Consider the following 18330-nt stretch of genomic DNA (forward strand, 5'->3'; position numbering starts at 1 on the left):
GAGGAATTTAAAAACTGTATGTTTGAAAGAGTTGGGTCCAAAGGAGTGGCTAATAAGTCTGGCTGCACATCTGGCTGGCTTACATGCTGCAAATTGAGAAATTATGTGACCAAACTCAACAAACATAATCAACTTTATTATGAAGCCAAGATCAATGATATAAAGAATGATGGAAAAAAACTTGTAAAAAAACATAATGAAAGAAAAGCAGTGCAAGTTTTGAATTTTGTAAAGTTAGTGTGGGAGAGGTGGAAAAATTGTTATCGATCAATAATGACAAACCTCCTGGCATTGACAACTTAGATGGAAAGCTACTGAGGACAGGAGCTGACTATAGCCACTCCTATCTGACATATTTTTAATAAGAGCCAAGAGGAAGGTCTTTGTTCTCTTGCCTGGAGGGAAGCCAAATTAATCCACTACCCAAGAGTGGTAAAGCGGCCTTTACTGGTTCTAACAGCAGACCTATAAGCTTGCTGCCAGCTCTTAGCAAACTGTTGGAAAAAATTGTGTAATTGTGTTTTTAATGGAAGCTTCTCTAATGTCAAACATATGAAGTGTGATGTACTGCAGGGCAGCTCTCTAGGCCCTCTACTCTTTTCTATTTTTACCAATGGCCTGCCACTGGCATTAAACAAAGCATGTGTGTCCATGTATGCTGATGATTCAACTATATAAGCACCAGCAACCATAGCTAATGAAGTCACTGAAACTCTTAACAAATAGTTGCAGTCTATTTTGGAATGGGTGGCCAGTAATAATCTGGTCCTGAACCTCTCTAAAACTAAGAGCATTGTATTTGGTACAAATCATTCCTCAAGTTCTAGACCTCAGCTGAATCTGGTAATGAATTGTGTGGCTGTTGAACAAGTTGAGGAGACTAAATTACTTGGCATTACCTTAGATTGTAAACTGTCATGGTCAAAACATATAGATTCAATGGTTGTAAAGCTGGGGAGAGGTCTAGCCAAGTTCTGCAGGCTCTAGTTTAGTCTAATCTTGATTATAGCCCAGTCGTGTGGTCCAGTGCTGTAAGGAAAGACCTAGTAAAGCTGCAGCTGGCCCAGAACAGAGCGGCTGTGACGCCCTGGCCATAGAGAAGCTTTTATTCTCTATGTTGGTTAGGCCAGGGTGGGACTAGGGTGGGCATTCTATGTTCCTTTTTCTGTGTTTTTGTATTTCTTTGTTTTTGGCCGAGTGTGGTTCCCAATCGGAGGCAGCTGTCTATCATTGTCTCTAATTGTGAGTCATACTTAGGCAGCCTTTTTCCACCTGTGTTTTTTGGGTAGTTGTTTTCTGTATAGTTGATTTGCATTACAGAACTGTTCGTTCTTCTCTTTGTTATTTTGTTTGAATGTTTTTTGATTAAATAAAAATCATGAACACTTACCACGCTGCGCTTTGGTCCATGCCTTCCGACGAGAGACGTGACAATTATGTTTTGTGTTGACCGCAGGAGGGGTAGCTGCTGCTTTTGCAACAGCTAATGGGGATCCTAGTAAAATACCAAATACCAAACTCTGTTGTTCTCTCTGAGCTCAAATAAAGAATCTTGGTTTTGACATGGACTCCAGCAGATCCTTATATTATAATATCCACTACAACTCACCCACAGATTGCTGTTTCATGATTGTCTCAATGAAGAGTTCGTCATTCCACTTTCCTGTGGGCTTTTACAAGCCTCCCACTGGTTGAATAAACATTGTTTCCACGTCAAATTAAAAAACATGCTTAACATTGATGAACCTTCACTATCTTCATCCCTAAACTATCAACATTAACTATTGTCAATTGTTATTCTCAATGACATTCCTGGCCTTATGAAATCCTAGCTAAATACAATGTTCCCACCCGTTTTCATGTCTTTGTTTATGCAAACATTTGTTTATTCGATTATATTTCTCATTAAGAATAATGTTGTTTTAATTCTGTATGGGTCACGCCTGGTCTCCTCACTCAAGCCATTTTGCCACAACTTTGGAAGTATGCTTGGCATCATTGTCCATTTGAAAGACCCATTTGCGACCAAGCTTTAACTTCCTGACTGATGTCTTGAGATGTTGCTTCAATATATTCACATAATTTTCCCCACCCATGATGCCATCTATTTTGTGAAGTGCCCCAGTCCTTCCTCCAGCGAAGCACCCCCACAACATGATGCTGCCACCTGTGTGCTTCACGGTTGGGATGGTGTTCTTCTGCTTGCAAGCATCCCCCTTTTTCCTCCGATCATAACGATGGTCATTATGGCCAAACAGTTCTATTTTTGTTTCATCAGACCAGAGGACGCCTTCAGGCATTTGGAAATCGCTCCCAAGGATGAACCAGACTTGTGGAGGTCTACCATTTTTTTCTGAGATCTTCGCAGATTTGTATTTATTTTCCCATGATATCAAGTAAAGAGGCACTGAGTTTCAAGGTAGGTCTTGAAATACATACACAGGTGCTCTTCCAATTGACTCAGGATGTCAATTAGCCTATCAGAAGCTACGAAAGCTATGACATAATTTTCTGGAATTTTCCAAGGCTGTTTCAAGGCACAGTCAACTTAGTGTATGTAAATATCTGACCCACTGGGATTGTGAAATAATCTGTCTGTAAACAATTGTTGAAAAAATGACTTGTGTCATTAACACAGATGTCCTAACCGACTTGCCAAAACTATAGTTTGTTAACAAGAAATGTGTAGAGTGGTTGAAAAATGAGTGCACTGTCGGATCTAGAAGCATAAGCATTTCACTACACTCACAATAACATCTGCTAACCATGTGTATGTGACCAATAACATCTGCTAACCATGTGTATGTCACCAATAACATCTGCTAACCATGTGTATGTGACCAATAACATCTGCTAACCATGTGTATGTCACCAATAACATCTATTGTTATTCTCAATGACATTCCTGGCCTTATGAAATCCTAGCTAAATACAATGTTCCCACCACAATAACATTTGCCAAACCATGTGTATGTGACCATTAGCATTTGATTTGAACAAAACAAATCCATGTGATGATGTTTGATCAATGTGGAAAACGGATTGGATTTGTAAAAATCCATCTACATAAGGTATTTGTATTAATTTTCACACAACTGGTAACCAGCTACTGGTGACATTTTGTGTTTCACCCAACTGGCAACCTAAATCCAATGACGGTGGACATTTTGTGTTGAATTCACTTTAGTTGACGAATCAAAGAAATGTAAATAGAAACTAGATGTTGAACTGATGTCTGTGCCCAGTGGGACGGTTTGAATAAGCAGCAGGTGTTGGATCAATATCCACCTTAGTAGCTAAATTTCCATGCAATTTGCGACAGATTTTCATGTGAATATTCTCAAATCTGCATAAAACAATATACATATTTTCCCACCGGAAACGTTTGCATCAAACAGATTTATTGCGGATAGAAGTTTGCGTGATGAAGTAGTGCACGGAAAAAATGTTTTGCTGTTGAATTCCCATGTACTGAATGAAAAATGGAAGTTGAATGTGTTTCCATTGCATTTTCAACTCTACTGATGGTTTTGAAAAACCGTTGAGTTATATAACAAACGTGCTCTTGTCCCGTGCACTGTAGCCAACAGCTCACATATACAGTGTTGGTAGGCTACCTACATGATGAGATTATTATGGATGAGAGAGATATTATTTTATTGTCATACAAATCCTGTTTCCATCAGCCCGGTCATTACTTTGGAAATTGTTGGATCAATATCCACCTTCATTATATGGATGAAACCTGATTTGGAATGTCTGAGTAGTTCTATCTGATGTCATAATAGACCCCTCTGATAGTGATACATTTGCTCCATTGTTTCCATGTCAGTTGGTTTCCCACTCTGATGGTTTATATCTGACAGAGGGGCTTTAAATGAATAGTATGGTGACATCTTAGTGTGTCTTGAAATAGGATTATTAATCATAAACTCCTATAGCAACAATACACTGCAGCTTTGACATCAAGAAGAGAATGGGCTGATGGGTGGTGGTGCTACTCTATAGGTAAGGCTGTCCAATATGAATGTTCAATACACACAATAGGTTGATCAGTAGCCAGTTAGCTAGCTGCTACAGTCCAATATGAATGTTCAATACACACAATAGGTTGATCAGTAGCCAGTTAGCTAGCTGCTACAGTCCAATATGAATGTTCAATACACACAATAGGTTGATCAGTAGCCAGTTAGCTAGCTGCTACAGTCCAATATCAATGTTCAATACACACTATAGGTTGACTGTTGACCAATAAGAATGTTCAATACACATAGTAGGACTGTTGACCAATATGAATGTTCATAATGAGGGAGAAATAAAGGTGGGCTCTCCTGTCAACATGGGTCTCCTGCTGCAGGTAGCCTAGCGGTTAATAGTGTTGGGCCAGTAACTGAAACGTTTCTGGTTTGAATCCCAGAGACGACTAGGTGAAAAATCTGTCAATGTGCCCTTGAGGGCAGCAGGAGCCTCATGTTTCTCACATTCTTCTCTGCAGATCCTCTATAGCTCTGTCAGGTTGGATGGGGAGCGTCGCTACAAAGCTATTTTCAGGTCTTTCCAGAGATGTTAGATCGGGTTCAAATCCGGGCTCTGGTTGGGCCACTCCAGGACATTCAGAGACATCTCCCAAAGCCACTTCTGTGTTGTCTTGGCTGTGTACTTAGGGTCGTTGTCCTATTGGAAGGTTAACCTTTGCCCCAGTCTGAGGTCCTGAGTGCTCTGGAGCAAGTTTTCAAAATGGTCTTTCTGTATTTTGCTCTGTTCATCTTTCCCTTGATCCTGATGAGTCTCCCAGTCCAGTCCATGCCACTGAAAAATATCCCCACCATGCTTCACCGTAGGAATGGTGCCAGGTTTCCTCCAGACGTGACCCTTGGCATTCAGGCCAAAGAGTTAAATCTTGGTTTCATCAGACCAGATAATTTTGTTACTCATGGTCTGAGAGTCCTTTGGGTGCCTTTGGGTAAACTCCAAGCTGGCTTTCATGTGCCTTTTACTGAGGAGTGGCTTTCATCTGGCAATTCTACCATAAAGTCCTGCTTGGTGGAGTGATGCAGAGATAGTTGTCCTTCTGGAAGGTTCTCCCATTTCCACAGAGGAGCTCTGTCAGAGTGACCATTGGGTTCTTTATAGAGCATGGCTTTAAGCGAATGGTATGGTCACATCTAATAAAAACGAATGTGAAAATGAACAGAGAAAATGTATATTAACACACTACCTATTCATAGATGTATTTATTCATCATCTACATATTCATATTAAGCTTCTACGTCTGTGTACAGGAACGTATTATTTGTAAGAAGCAATAGAAAATATATCAGTTTATTGTTAAATTACGTTCTTTCTAATACAACGTGTAGTACCTATTGTTTCCAAACTGCGTTACCCACTCCAGCCAGCAGATGGCGATGGGCGTCTTTCAGGTGATGCTTCTTGCGTGACGTATAATGGACTGGACGGGACGCTTCTTCAGGAACAACAAGGCGCCAACTCTTTCAACTACCTCGGTAGCCTGCTTGACAATACAACTAAAAGATTGATTCTTTGGACCATGTTATTGTACATGAGCTAATCTCAGTGTTTCAGACACATTTCGGTTGACGTATCTACTGGTGAACTTTAACCTCATGAGCTTGTTCAATTTGCAAACTTGTTAAAGATTGATACTGAGGTTAGCACTAGGCTAGTCGCTAATGCTAGCTAGCTAACATCCCTGACCATGAGCTCACTGAACTACTCCTCCCTTGCTAATGAAGAGGAGGTCTGCTTTACGGAGAAAGAATATTTGAGAGTGAAAAAGGAGGAAGAGGAGGCTGTTATAGTGAAAGAAGAGAAAGAACATTTTAGAGAGGAAGAGGATGCTATCTTAATAAACGTGAAGGAGGAAGACGTTTTGAGAGTGAAGAAGGAGGAGACAGAAGATCCGATTGACACCAGTGAGTACTGTCTTAAAAACAGGGACACAAACTATGCAGTTGTTGAACTAATGTGGGGGTTTTAATGGGCATTCTTACTGTAGGAATTGTTAAATGGTCGATCTGCCATTGGTTCATATACTTTTGGGACTTTTCAATTAGATGTATTGAATTCTCCATGTGGTCGACATTAAAGTTCCCCTCATCTAGTATAACAGTCTTTTTTTAAATTCAATATTGGTGCATATGTTCTACTTAAAATATAAAAAGGCACCCATTTTGTGGAACAACCCTTTTACATTTGCATCACAAATATTTTTTTAGGAAATCAAGATGAAAGTGGCCATTTTAGGCTCTTTTTAGACATATTCATGCCTCTTGTAAGACTCTGTGATTGCAATAGAAGATCATAAGTTTACCATCTGTTTGATGTTCTCATTCACACAGGAGAGAGACATGACTATGGTGGATCCTCTGCGGAGCCTCAACAACATCCTGATGCTGACGAGGCAGAGAAGAGTCTCTCCAGATCAGAACACCAGATGGTACAGCTTGGTCTGGTCTAGCATACAGCTTGCTTTATCGGCTTGGGCTGGGTTTCTGTAGAGCACTTTATGACAACAGTGACATCAGCATCCATAATGATGTGCGTTTGTGTCCCCTCTTTATGGTTACCAGGACAACGCTAGCCCTTCCTCCCTCCCGGAGTCCATGTGTCGTGCCTCTCCCGGTCCCACCTTACTGCTGGGTATGAAGAGGTTGTCTGTGCTGCTGGTGGACTTCAGGAAACCAACGGGGCTGAGTGGAACTGTGAGAGGAGGAGAAGAGATGAAAGGATCAGATTTGACACATCAAAGTAAGTGCTGTAGTTTAGTTTGAACAAATACAATAGATCTGCCCACTGGTATCTGTTACCAGGACAACCAGTGGAGTTATGTTAGTTGACAGGAAGATAGACTGGTGGATATGGATGTTATGAATATCATAACACTGAAAAAGGATTCTGCCAATGAAAAGAGAGAAACCAATATACCATATAAAACCTTGATGAAAGTTAGCTTTAGAGAGAAAGTTTCAAGATGATCCAATGTAAGGTGCTTGTTTTACAAAAACTTAAACTTGAAACATTATGGATATTACATTGCCTGTCCCAGTCAACCCCCCTATCTTTACAAGACTGTTGAACAGGCAAACTAAACTCTAGACACTGTTAATTAATGAACTAATACTGAGGAAAGCTGTGATCAGGCTTATAGGGAAGGACTTTCAATAAACACAGCACTTAAAAATGACTGATTGGCTGAGAGAAATTGATGACGATAAAAATATTGTTTGTGCTGTTTTGTTAGACTTCAGTGCGGCTTTTGACATTATCGATCGTAGTCTGCTGCTGAAAAAACGTATGTCTTTACACCCCCTGGTATATTGTGGATAAAGAGTTCCAAAAAAAGCTACCCTTTAAGAACAAATTCTTATTTTCAAAGACAGCCTAGGACTGCCTTGTTCAGGGGCAGAACGACAGAGTTTTACCTTGTCATCTCGGGGATAAGATCCAGCAACCTTTTGGTTACTGGCCTACCGCTCTAACCACTAGGCTACCTGCAGCCCCAGAGGTACCTGTCTAACAGAACAAAGAGAGTGTTCTTTAATGGAAGCCTGTACAACAAAATCAAGGTAGAATAAGGAATTCCCCAGGGCAGCTGTTTGGCACCTACCTTTTTCAATCTTTACCAACGACATGCCAACGACATTTGAGTAAAGCCAGTGTGTCTGTATGCGGATGACTCAACACTGTACACATCAGCTACCACGGAAACTGAAATGGCAGCAACACTTACAAAGAGCTGCAGTGAGTTTCAGAATGGGTGGCAAGGAATAAGTTAGTCCTAAATATTTCAGATTGCCTTAAATTACATGGCCTACTATGCTAATTCTGTAGCGGTATTGTTAGAGGGGGGTATAGATAAAGTTTTGTTGGGGCGCCAGGCAGGTATTAACCCTAGTTATTAAAGTTAGTTGAATAGATAAGAGTAGTGCTTCCAGACACATTCTAAACATGATGGAGTCTTAAAGGAGGACTGTAGCATCTAATGATGAATTACTATGGAGTTGGATGCTTTAAAGGAGAAGTTTACCCAAAATCCAGAAACTTCTAAGTGATTCCATACATTGAAACTAGTCCCGTGGATTTTTTCCCTCTCCCCCTCTCTCTCCCTGTAGTGCTGTTTTGAAACAGCTGCAAAATGTGACTCGTGACGTTGCTGGGTGCGGGCCTCACTCTGCTGCTTTGCCAGTTAATTTGTTATTTTATTACAGCTATGGCCTTTGTCTTTCACCTGGAGTTGTTTGTTTATGTCTGAGAAAAAAACACCTTTCAACTCATAAAACATATACAAACTAAACTCAGCAAAAAAATATACGGATCTTTTCAGGACCTTGTCTTTCAAAGATTATTGGTAAAAAATCCAGATCACAGATCCAGTCACAGATCTTTATTGTAAATGGTTTAAACACTGTTTCCCATGCTTCAATGAACCATAAACGATTAATGAACATGCACCTGTGGAACGGTCGTTAAGACACCAACAGCTTGCAAATGGTAGGCAATTAAGGTTACAGTTATGAAAACTTAGGACACTAAAGAGGTCTTTCTACTGAATCTGGAAACACCAAAAGAAAGATGCCCAGGGTCCCTGCTCAACCGTGTGAATGTGCCTTAGGCACGCTGCAAGGAGGCATGAGGACTGCAGATGTGGCCAGGGAAATAAATTGCAATGTCTGTACTGTGAGACGCCTAAGACCGTGCTACAGTGAGACAGGACGGACAGCTTATCGTCCTCGCAGTGGCAGACCACGTGTAACAACACCTGCACAGGATCGGGACATCCGACCATCACACCTGCGGAACAGGTACAGGATGCCAACAACAACTGCCCAAGTTACACCAGGAACGCACTATCCCTCCATCAGTGCACAGACTGTCCGCAATAGGCTGAGAGAGGCTGGACTGAGGGCTTGTAGGCACTGCAGTACTTAATGCAGCTGGTTGCCACACCAGATTTTGTATTTATTTTTATTTTACCTTTATTTAACTAGGCAAGTCAGTTAAGAACAAATTCTTATTTTCAATGACGGCCAGTGGGTTAACTGAACGACAGATTTGTACCTTGTCAGCTCGGGGATATGAACTTGCAACCTTTCGATTACTAGTCCAACTCTCTAACCACTAGGCTACCCTTCTGCTGTTTCCAGCTCCCCAGATACTGACTGTTACTTTTGATTTTGACACCCCCCCTTTGTTCAGGGACACATTATTCCATTTCAGTTAGTCACATGTCTGTGGAACTTGTTCAGTTTATGTATGCTGTTGAATCTTATGTTCCAACAAATATTTACACATCTTAAGTTTGCTGAAAATAAACGCATTTGACTGTAAGAGGACATTTCTTTTTTTTGCTGAGATTAGATTGGCGAGGGGGGAAACAATTTAATCAATTTTAGAATAATGCTGAAATGAAACAAAATTTGGAAAAGGCGAAGGGGTCTGAATACTTAACGAATGCACTGTGTCTGTGTGTATACTGAACCAAAATATAAACAACCATTTCAACGATTTACAGTTCATATAAGTCAGTCATTGTAAATAAATAAATTAGGCCCTAATCTATGGACTTTACATACCTTAAGGGAAGATTTCGGCAGGTGCCGTATGGTTAGTGAGAAAGTCCATATTGGAAATGTACGGTCCCTTACTAGACGTCCGAAATCGTTTGTAAAATTCGCGGACGGCGTCGGGCCGAGCGGCAGGGCCGGACCTACCGGGAAGTCATCAAATGAACTTTGTCGGACATTCGGTTTCCGTTTTACAAAAATAATAAGATTTTGGTCATTTTGCCGCTGTCCCGGAAATTCCCACAAGAGGGCATAAGCAATCATATTGCTATTGGACAAAACATCACGATTCACGACGGGCCTTATCTCGAAAACTGAAAATATTTCGAAGCCGAAACTCGGTGAGCGTAGGTTTGGCATAACGGGCAGTTGGCCCCGAACAAGATGGCGTCTAGGCCTCAACGGTTTTTGAGTTATGGCCATTTATCTGGGATTAAAGGTCCAAAATGAAAATAGAGAAATTATTTTTCCACTTCACGTCAAAGTCAAGGAGCCTCCGGTGTCAATAAAAAAAAAACAGCCATTTATCTATCGTCATTTAAGAGAAATCGTACAGCGACAGATTGGTGATGTTCACGGATAGGTGTTTTTTTTTCAACGGTTACAGATCCAGTTGCAGGGTGTTCTTACGAATCTTTTTAAAGTGTGCTGCGGAGCTCTGCGAGATTTCTGTGATTTATGATTTTCTGAAATAACACACACTCACTAAACCCTCCGTAAATAACTCAGTTCTTAACGTAAAGACTTAAAACTCAGGATTATGTAAAGGCATACCTCAATCAGGATATGAGTTTATTTATAGCTTCCTGTGCCAACAGGAAGTGCCTTAAATGGTGTCACAGTGGCAGTTTCCAAGGGTTAAAAAAGTCAGATCTTTTCAAAACTTCATATGTGTGATTAGGCAACCCCCATAAACTGTAAGTCAGTCATTTCTCCCAACAGATGTCAAAGAAAAGCTCTCTCACACACACACACAGAAACACACACACAGCAAGGATGGAGTGACAAAGTGCGGTGCTTAAAGACACACAAAGCCTACAATGGCATTTCCATATTCTCTTAGGCCGTGCCGAGTTCAACAAGATGCCCCGCTTGACCGTAGCTCGCTCGGTCTGAGCACAGCGACCATTAGAAAAGTAGGCCCAAAATGAAGGCTGGCCCTCAATGTCATTTGCTTTTGGGTGACAGTGAGAGAACCGTTAAGGTGAGAAGCACAATTCGACCTCAGGAACGTACCTGAGGTCCTCCCGATCCGTGCAAGCCTAACGTTGACCGTGTGGCATTAACCCTTAATAGTTAAAAGGTGTTTACTTCAAAGAGTTTGCATTGACTTCTCTCCCCATAGGAATACATTGCCTGCACCCCTAAATTCAACCTGAAGCCTATGTGGGTTATGAATGCCTTATGAACCTGTCTTCTATGACAGTCCATCAGACCACTATGAGGTCTACCTGTGCCAATTCTAAGCTTCCTGAAGCAAACGGAAGTGGTTAAATTAACCCAAAAGGTGTTTTGATGTACATAACCTTCTACGGTGAGAATGACTACATTCAACCCTGTGTAGATCGTAGATCAGTCAATTCTTAACTTAAAGACTTAAAACTCAGGATTCTGTAAGTTTCTATGTCAATCAAGACATGTGTTTACTTATAGGTTCCTGTGCCAACCGGAAGTGCCTTTAATTGGGTCACACTGTCTGTTTTGAAGGGTTAGAAAAGTCACATCTCTCCAAAACTTCATATGTGTGACTAGGTAACCCTCCTAAACTGTAAATCAGTCATTTCTCCCAGCAGATGTCAAAGAAAAGCTCTCACACACACACACAGCAAGGATGGAGTGATAAAGTGCGGTGCTCAAAGACACAGAGAGCAGGCAATGGCATAAACATAATCTCTAGGCCGTGCCGATTTCAACGAGATATCCCGCTTGACCGTAGCTCGCTCGGTCTAAGCGCAGCGACCATTAGAAAAGTAGGCCCAAAATGAAGCCTGTCCCACAACGTCATTTGCTTTTGGGTGACAGTGAGAGAACCGTTAGGGTGAGAAGCACAATTCGACCTCAGGTACGTTCCTACGGTCCTCCCGATCCGTGCAAGCCTAACGTTGACCGTGTGGCATTAACCCTTCATAGATAAAAGAAGGTGTTTACTTCAAAGAGTTTGCATTGACTTCTCTCCCCATAGGAATACATTGCCTGCACCCCTAAATTCAACCTGAAGCCTATGTGGGTTATGAATGTCGTATGAACCTGTCTTCGATTACAGTCCATCAGGCCACTACGAGGTCTACCTGTGTTGATTCTAAGCTTCCTGGACCAACCGGAAGTGGTTAAAATCACCCTAAAAGTGTTTATCCATACCCTGCCTGAAGTTTGATAGACATAGTGCATTCAACCCTGTGTAAATCAGTCAATTCTTAACGTAAGGACTTAAAACTCAGGATTCTGTAAAAGCATACCCCAGTGAGGATATGTGTTGACTTATAGCTTCCTGTGCCAACCGGAAGTGCCATAAGTGGTGTCTCTTGGGCTGTTTCGAGGGGTTAAAAAAGTCAGATCTTTCCAAAACTTCAAATATGTGATTAGGCAACCCCCATGAACTGTAAATCAGTCATTTTTCCCATAAAATTTCAAAGGAAAAATAAATCACACTAAAACACAACTTGGATGGAGGGACGTATTGGGGTGCGTAGAGACAGACAGTGACTGCAATAGTTAGCTTTGTTCGAGCTAAAAAAGAACCGTCAGACCTAGAGTTCCGAAACTTTAGAATCCTGTTCTAGACCTCCGGTCGATAGTGCGTGGTGAGTTAGGTGGCTCTAGAAGGTTCTCGGACCGAGAAACAGCCTCGTACATTTGCAATGATTTCAATTCATTTTGACCATTACAAAAATGACGACATTTAGAAAAGTCTCAGAGACGCAAGGCTAGGTGCATTGAAACCGGCTCGGCCCATAGAGACAGATCCCAACGTTTCTGTCCGATAGCTCATTCCAGGACCCCGTAGCAAGGCATGGAAAAAAGTGGATTTTCAGCACCAATTAGGGTTTTACTCGGGCACCGAAGGACCTATCGAGCCGAAACTCGGGATTCGGGGTCGCCTCACATAGGCCTACACATAATGTCCGACCTGGACCCGCAGCTAGAACGTAACTGTGTTTTATGTTTTTTTTATGGTTTGAACCGAAGGCGTTGTGAATTTTGGGCCAGCTCTGAAGTATGTGATAGTTGGCTACTAAACGAGTTGGAAAAAGTGGGTTTGGTGTCAGTTTGTATCAGTTTGGTGTCAGAATGATATCTAATTGACTGACGGACGGTGACTTGCTGGTGACTCTTGTCCATTTGCAATATGTTTAAACAGTGAGGTACCATCACCAAAGTGGGTTTGGTGTCAGTTTGTATCAGTTTGGTGTCAGAATGATATCTAATTGACTGACGGACGGTGACTTGCTGGTGACTCTTGTCCATTTGCAATATGTTTAAACAGTGAGGTACCATCACCAAAGTGACATTCTGAAATCAACCCTAACGAGCGACTGAGATGAACCAGAATCACTGCCCAGCCATCCCGAGTTCATCGGGCCAGTCAATTTCACATTCCTGCAGGATTTTTATAGCATGACAAATTCGTGATGGTACCTGCCCATTGAACCATATTGCAAATGCACAGTGACTTTGCAAAAGTAAGAAAACATAAACAAATGGACATAATGAAATCACCATATTTTTATTTTTGGGTTACCAGTTGCACAACAATGCACGTACACTTGCAATATGATTCAACAGTGAAAAAACATCACAAAATGGACATGATGAAGTCAACACAATGAGCGATGGAAAGGAGCAACTATCACTGCCAGGCCATCCCGAGTTCATCTGGCCAGTCAATTTTGCATTTCTGCAGGATTTTTGAGCATGTCAAATTTCTTATGGTATTTGGCCCCAAAAAAAGTGACTTTTGACTTTGACTTTTGACTTCCTATGAAATCATATTGCAAATGGACAAATCATATTCCTTATGCACAAACAATTTCGAAAAACGGTCCAGAAAGCACTTTTTTACAAGGGTGATAAGTTTTTAAAAAAGTTCACATTTTCGACTTTTGACTTCATATGAAATCATATTGCAAATGGACAAAACATATTTCTTATGCGCATGTAAAAAAAATAATAATAATAATAAAATTGGACAAAAGTATGTTGATACAGTTCTTATACATGTGTAATTGACACAAAAATGGAAAGAATTTTGATAAACGGTCCAGAAAGCACTTTTTTAAGGGGTGATCATTTTTGACAAAAAAATCATTATTTCAAAATGTTGCTTTTGGATGTTGACTTGAGGTCCATTTCCAATATGAAAAACCACGGTGGAGCGCACTCACCCCTTGTTGGATTTTTGAAGTGTTACAACTGGCAATAGCCATATGACATTTGCCATCAACTTTGCATGAATAAATGTCCAATTGGGTGGTATTGACCGATGTGTATATGGTTTGTCCGGTGCCAATGACTTGCCATTAATTTGCCATTTGCCATTAATTTGTCCATTTCAGGGGGGACTTCCCTTACATGACTGAGGGGTGCAGCCATTGGTGGGCCCTGGAGGGCATAAGCCCACCCATTGCGGAGCCAGGCCCAGCCAATCAGAATGAGTTTTTCCCCACAAAAGGGCTTCATTACAAATAGAAATACAACTCGGGTGGCTGGTCTCAGATGCTGTGGGGATCCTGGGCTGGCGTCGTTATATGTGGTCTGTGGTTGTGAGGCCAGTTGGATGTACTGCCAAATTCTCTAAAATGACGTTGCAAGGCTTCTGGTAGAGAATTGAACATTCAATTATCTGGTAACCACTCTAGTGGATATTCCTGCAGTCAGCATGCCAATTGCACGCACCCTCAAAACTTGAGACATCTGTGGCATTGTGTTGTGACAAAACTGCATATTTTAGAGTGGCCTTTTATTTTCCCCGGCACAAGGTGCACCTGTGTAATAATCAAGCTGTTCAATCAGCTTCTTGATATGCCACACCTGTCAGGTTGATGGATTATCTTGGCAGAGAATAAATGTTAACTAACAGATTTAACATTTTGACTATCGCTGATGTCATATTTTGGGTAAAGTAAAAAATAAAGTGAAATATTTGGAAAGATGTTCCTAATCTTTTTTTCCCAGCTCATTAAACATCCAACACTTTACATGTTGCATTTATAATTTGTTTATTGTAGTTATTATCAGTTTTAGGAACATCTTTCCAAATATTTCACTTTATTTTTTACTTTACCCAAAATATGACATCAGCGATAGTCAAAATGTTAAATCTGTGAACGTCTAAATAAGAAATTGGGCCACTAAAACAGCAGGTGTTGAACCCTTTCAACAAAGGGGAGATTTTACTGATGTGCTTTGTGTCTTCAACATAAAAACAAGTTTTGGACTTCCACTTAAAATGACTTATTTACTTATTTTGTGTTTAAGGAAGTGTGTACAGTCGTGGCCAAAAGTTTTGAGAATGACACATGTTAATTTTCACCAAATCTGCTGCCTCAGTTTGTATGATGGCTTTTTGCATATACTCCAGAATGTTATGAAGAGTGTTCAGATGAATTGCAATCAATTACAATGTCCCTATTTTCCATGCAATTGAACTGAATCCCCCCCCCCAAAACTGGAAGCTTCAAAAGGAGGGTGGTGCTTGGAATCATTGCTCTTCATATGTCACCCACGGTTACCTGCAAGGAAACAGGTGCCGTCATCATTGCTTTGCACAAAAAGGGCTTCACAGGCAAGGATATAGCTGCCAGTAAGATTGCACCAAAATCAACCATTTATTGGATCATCAAGAACTTCAAGGAGAGCGGTTCAAATCAAATTTATTTATATAGCCCTTTGTACATCAGCTGATATCTCAAAGTGCTGTACAGAAACCCAGCCTTAAACCCCAAACAGCAAGCAATGCAGGTGTAGAAGCACTGGGGGCTAGGAAAAACTCCCTAGAAAGGCCAAAACCTAGGAAGAAACCTAGAGAGGAACCAGGCTATGTGGGGTGGAGATTATAACAGAACATGGCCAAGATGTTCAAATGTTCATAAATGACCAGCATGGTCGTATAATAATAAGGCAGAACAGTTGAAACTGGAGCAGCAGCACGGTCAGGTGGACTGGGGACAGCAAGGAGTCATCATGTCAGGTAGTCCTGGGGCATGGTCCTAGGGCTCAGGTCAGTTGAAACTGGAGCAGCAGCACGGTCAGGTGGACTGGGGACAGCAAGGAGTCATCATGTCAGGTAGTCCTGGGGCATGGTCCTAGGGCTCAGGTCCTCCGAGAGAGAGAGAGAAAGAGAGAATTAGAGAATGCACACTTAGATTCACACAGGACACCGAATAGGACAGGAGAGGTACTCCAGATATAACAAACTGACCCTAGCCCCCCAACACAAACTACTGCAGCATAAATACTGGAGGCTGAGACAGGAGGGGTCAGGAGACACTGTGGCCCCATCCGAGGACACCCCCGGACAGGGCCAAACAGGAAGGATATAACCCCACTGTCACGTAGAGTAGGCCAGATGGCTAAACTGGATAACCTAACCTCTGATAGGTAGTCCGCAGTAACGTTCTCTTTTCCTGCCTTGTGACGGACACAGAACCTGAAGGGCTGGAGCTCCAGATACCACCTGGTCACACGAGAATTCCGGTCCTTCATGGTCTGGATCCAGGTCAGTGCTCTGTGGTCCGTGTGCAGGTCAAATTCCCTCCCAAGAAGGTAGTAACGGAGGCTATCTAGGGCCCACTTTATAGCCAGGCACTCCTTTTCGATTGTAGAATACCTGGTTTCCCTGGGCAACAGCTTCCGACTCAGGTACAGCACAGGAAGCTCTTCTCTTGGCTCCCCTTGGGCCAGTACAGCTCCAATTCCTACAGCCGAAGCGTCCACCTGCACGAGAAATCTCTTCTTAAAATCAGGGGTCTGGAGAACAGGGAATGAGCACAGTCGTTTTTTCAGTGTCATGAAGGCTTCCTCACACTCCTCAGTCCACTTCACAGGGTTGCTGGCCCCCTTCGAAGTGAGGTTGGTCAGAGGGACAGCGATGGTCGAAAACTGTGGAATGAATCTCCGGTACCACCCTGCCAGACCTAGGAAGGACTTCACCTGTGTCTTGGTTCTGGGTTGAGGGCTATTCCTGATGGACTCCACTTTCTCCACCTGAGGCCGAACTTCACCCGTACCCAGCTGGTAACCCAGGTACTTTGTCTCCTGTTTCGCCCACTCACACTTCAGGAGGTTAAGCGTGAGGCCTGCTTCATGGATCTTCCCCAGGACGCTGCTAAGATGCTGTATGTGCTCCTCCCAGGAGTGGCTGTAGATCACCACGTCGTCCAAGTAAGCAGCACAGTAATCGTCACAGTCCTGGAGGACCTTGTCCATCAGCCTCTGGAAAGTCGCAGGGGCCCCATGAAGGCCAAACGGCATGACCTTGAACTGGAACAGGCCCATTGGCGTCCAGAATGCAGTGTAGGCCTTGGATTGTTCATCCAGGGGCACCTGCCAGTACCCTTTGCAGAGATCCAATGTGGTGATGTAATGAGCTCTACCTATTCTCTCCAGTAAGTCGTCAATGCGGGGCATGGGATAGGCATCAAACTGGGTGATGGCATTCACCTTACGGAAGTCCATGCAGACGCGCAAAGAGCCATCCTTCTTTGGGACAATGACAATAGGGCTGCTCCATTCACTTGAAGATGGCTCGACAACATCCATCTCTATCATGGTGTGGACCTCTTCCTTGAGGGCTACCACCAGCCTCTCAGGCACACGGTAAGGATGCTGGCGGACAGGGTTCTGGCCAGGTTTCAAACGAATGACGTGTTCCAGGACTTTGGTTCTTCCTGGTCTCTGACTGAAGAGGGCCGGATACTTGCCAAACAGCTGCTTCAGCTCATCTTGCTTGTCTTCTTCCAGGTGAGCCAGTATGACTTCTGCTCGTTCTTTCCATGCCTCTGTGACCCCATCCGACTCATCCTCTTCTACTCTGCGGACCAGAAAGGACTTTCCTTTGGAGAGTTCCTCTTTCTCCTCCCAGGCCTTGAGAAGGTTCACATGGTAGGTTTGCTTCTTCTTACCCTTGTCCGGGTGCAGCACCTCGTAGGTCACTGGGCCCATCTTCCTCCCGATTAGGTACGGTCCTTGCCATTGCGCAAGGAGCTTGCTGGTAGACGAGGGAAGGAGGAGCAGGACTTTCTGTCCTGGCTCAAACTCTCTGTGGCGAGTGTGCTGGTCATAGCCTCTCTTCTGGGCCTTCTGGGCTTGCTGAAGGTTTGCTCTAGCTTCCTCTCGGTACCGTTCCAACCTGTCTCGCATCTGGAGGACATACTGGACAATCCCCTGTCCTGAGGTAGCTACTGGGGAACCTTCCCAGCACTTCTTCAGCAGGTCCAGTGGTCCTTGCACTGGCCATCCATAGAGGAGTTCGAATGGCGAGAAACCTGTCGATGCCTGAGGCACCTCCCTGTAAGCAAAAAGCAGAAAGGGTAACCACTTATCCCAGTCTTTACCAGTGTCAGCCACAAACTTCCTCAGCATGTTCTTGAGCGTTTGATTGAATCTCTCTACGAGCCCATCCGTTTGGGGATGGTAGGGAGTAGTCCTCAAGCCTTTAATGCCCAGCTGTCGGTGGAGTTGAACCATCAGTCGCGAGGTGAAGTTTGTCCCTTGGTCCGTCAGGATTTCATCTGGGATTCCTACA

General features: G+C 42.8%; 1 protein-coding gene across 1 annotated transcript in view; it reads left to right on the forward strand.

Annotated features, from left to right (window-relative positions):
• The window catches only part of LOC109877169 (zinc finger protein 721-like), a 58681-nt gene that overhangs the window by 3942 nt on the left and 36409 nt on the right, over nt 1-18330 (forward strand). The window contains exons 3-6 of the mRNA XM_031820687.1: nt 16231-16302; nt 16866-17191; nt 17327-17687; nt 17763-17900. Of these exons, the coding sequence (XP_031676547.1) occupies nt 16231-16302; nt 16866-17191; nt 17327-17687; nt 17763-17900 (897 nt within the window). The remainder of the gene's footprint in view (nt 1-16230; nt 16303-16865; nt 17192-17326; nt 17688-17762; nt 17901-18330) is intronic.

The sequence above is a fragment of the Oncorhynchus kisutch genome, unplaced genomic scaffold (assembly GCF_002021735.2).
Source record: "Oncorhynchus kisutch isolate 150728-3 unplaced genomic scaffold, Okis_V2 scaffold3584, whole genome shotgun sequence".
NCBI lineage: Eukaryota > Metazoa > Chordata > Actinopteri > Salmoniformes > Salmonidae > Oncorhynchus > Oncorhynchus kisutch.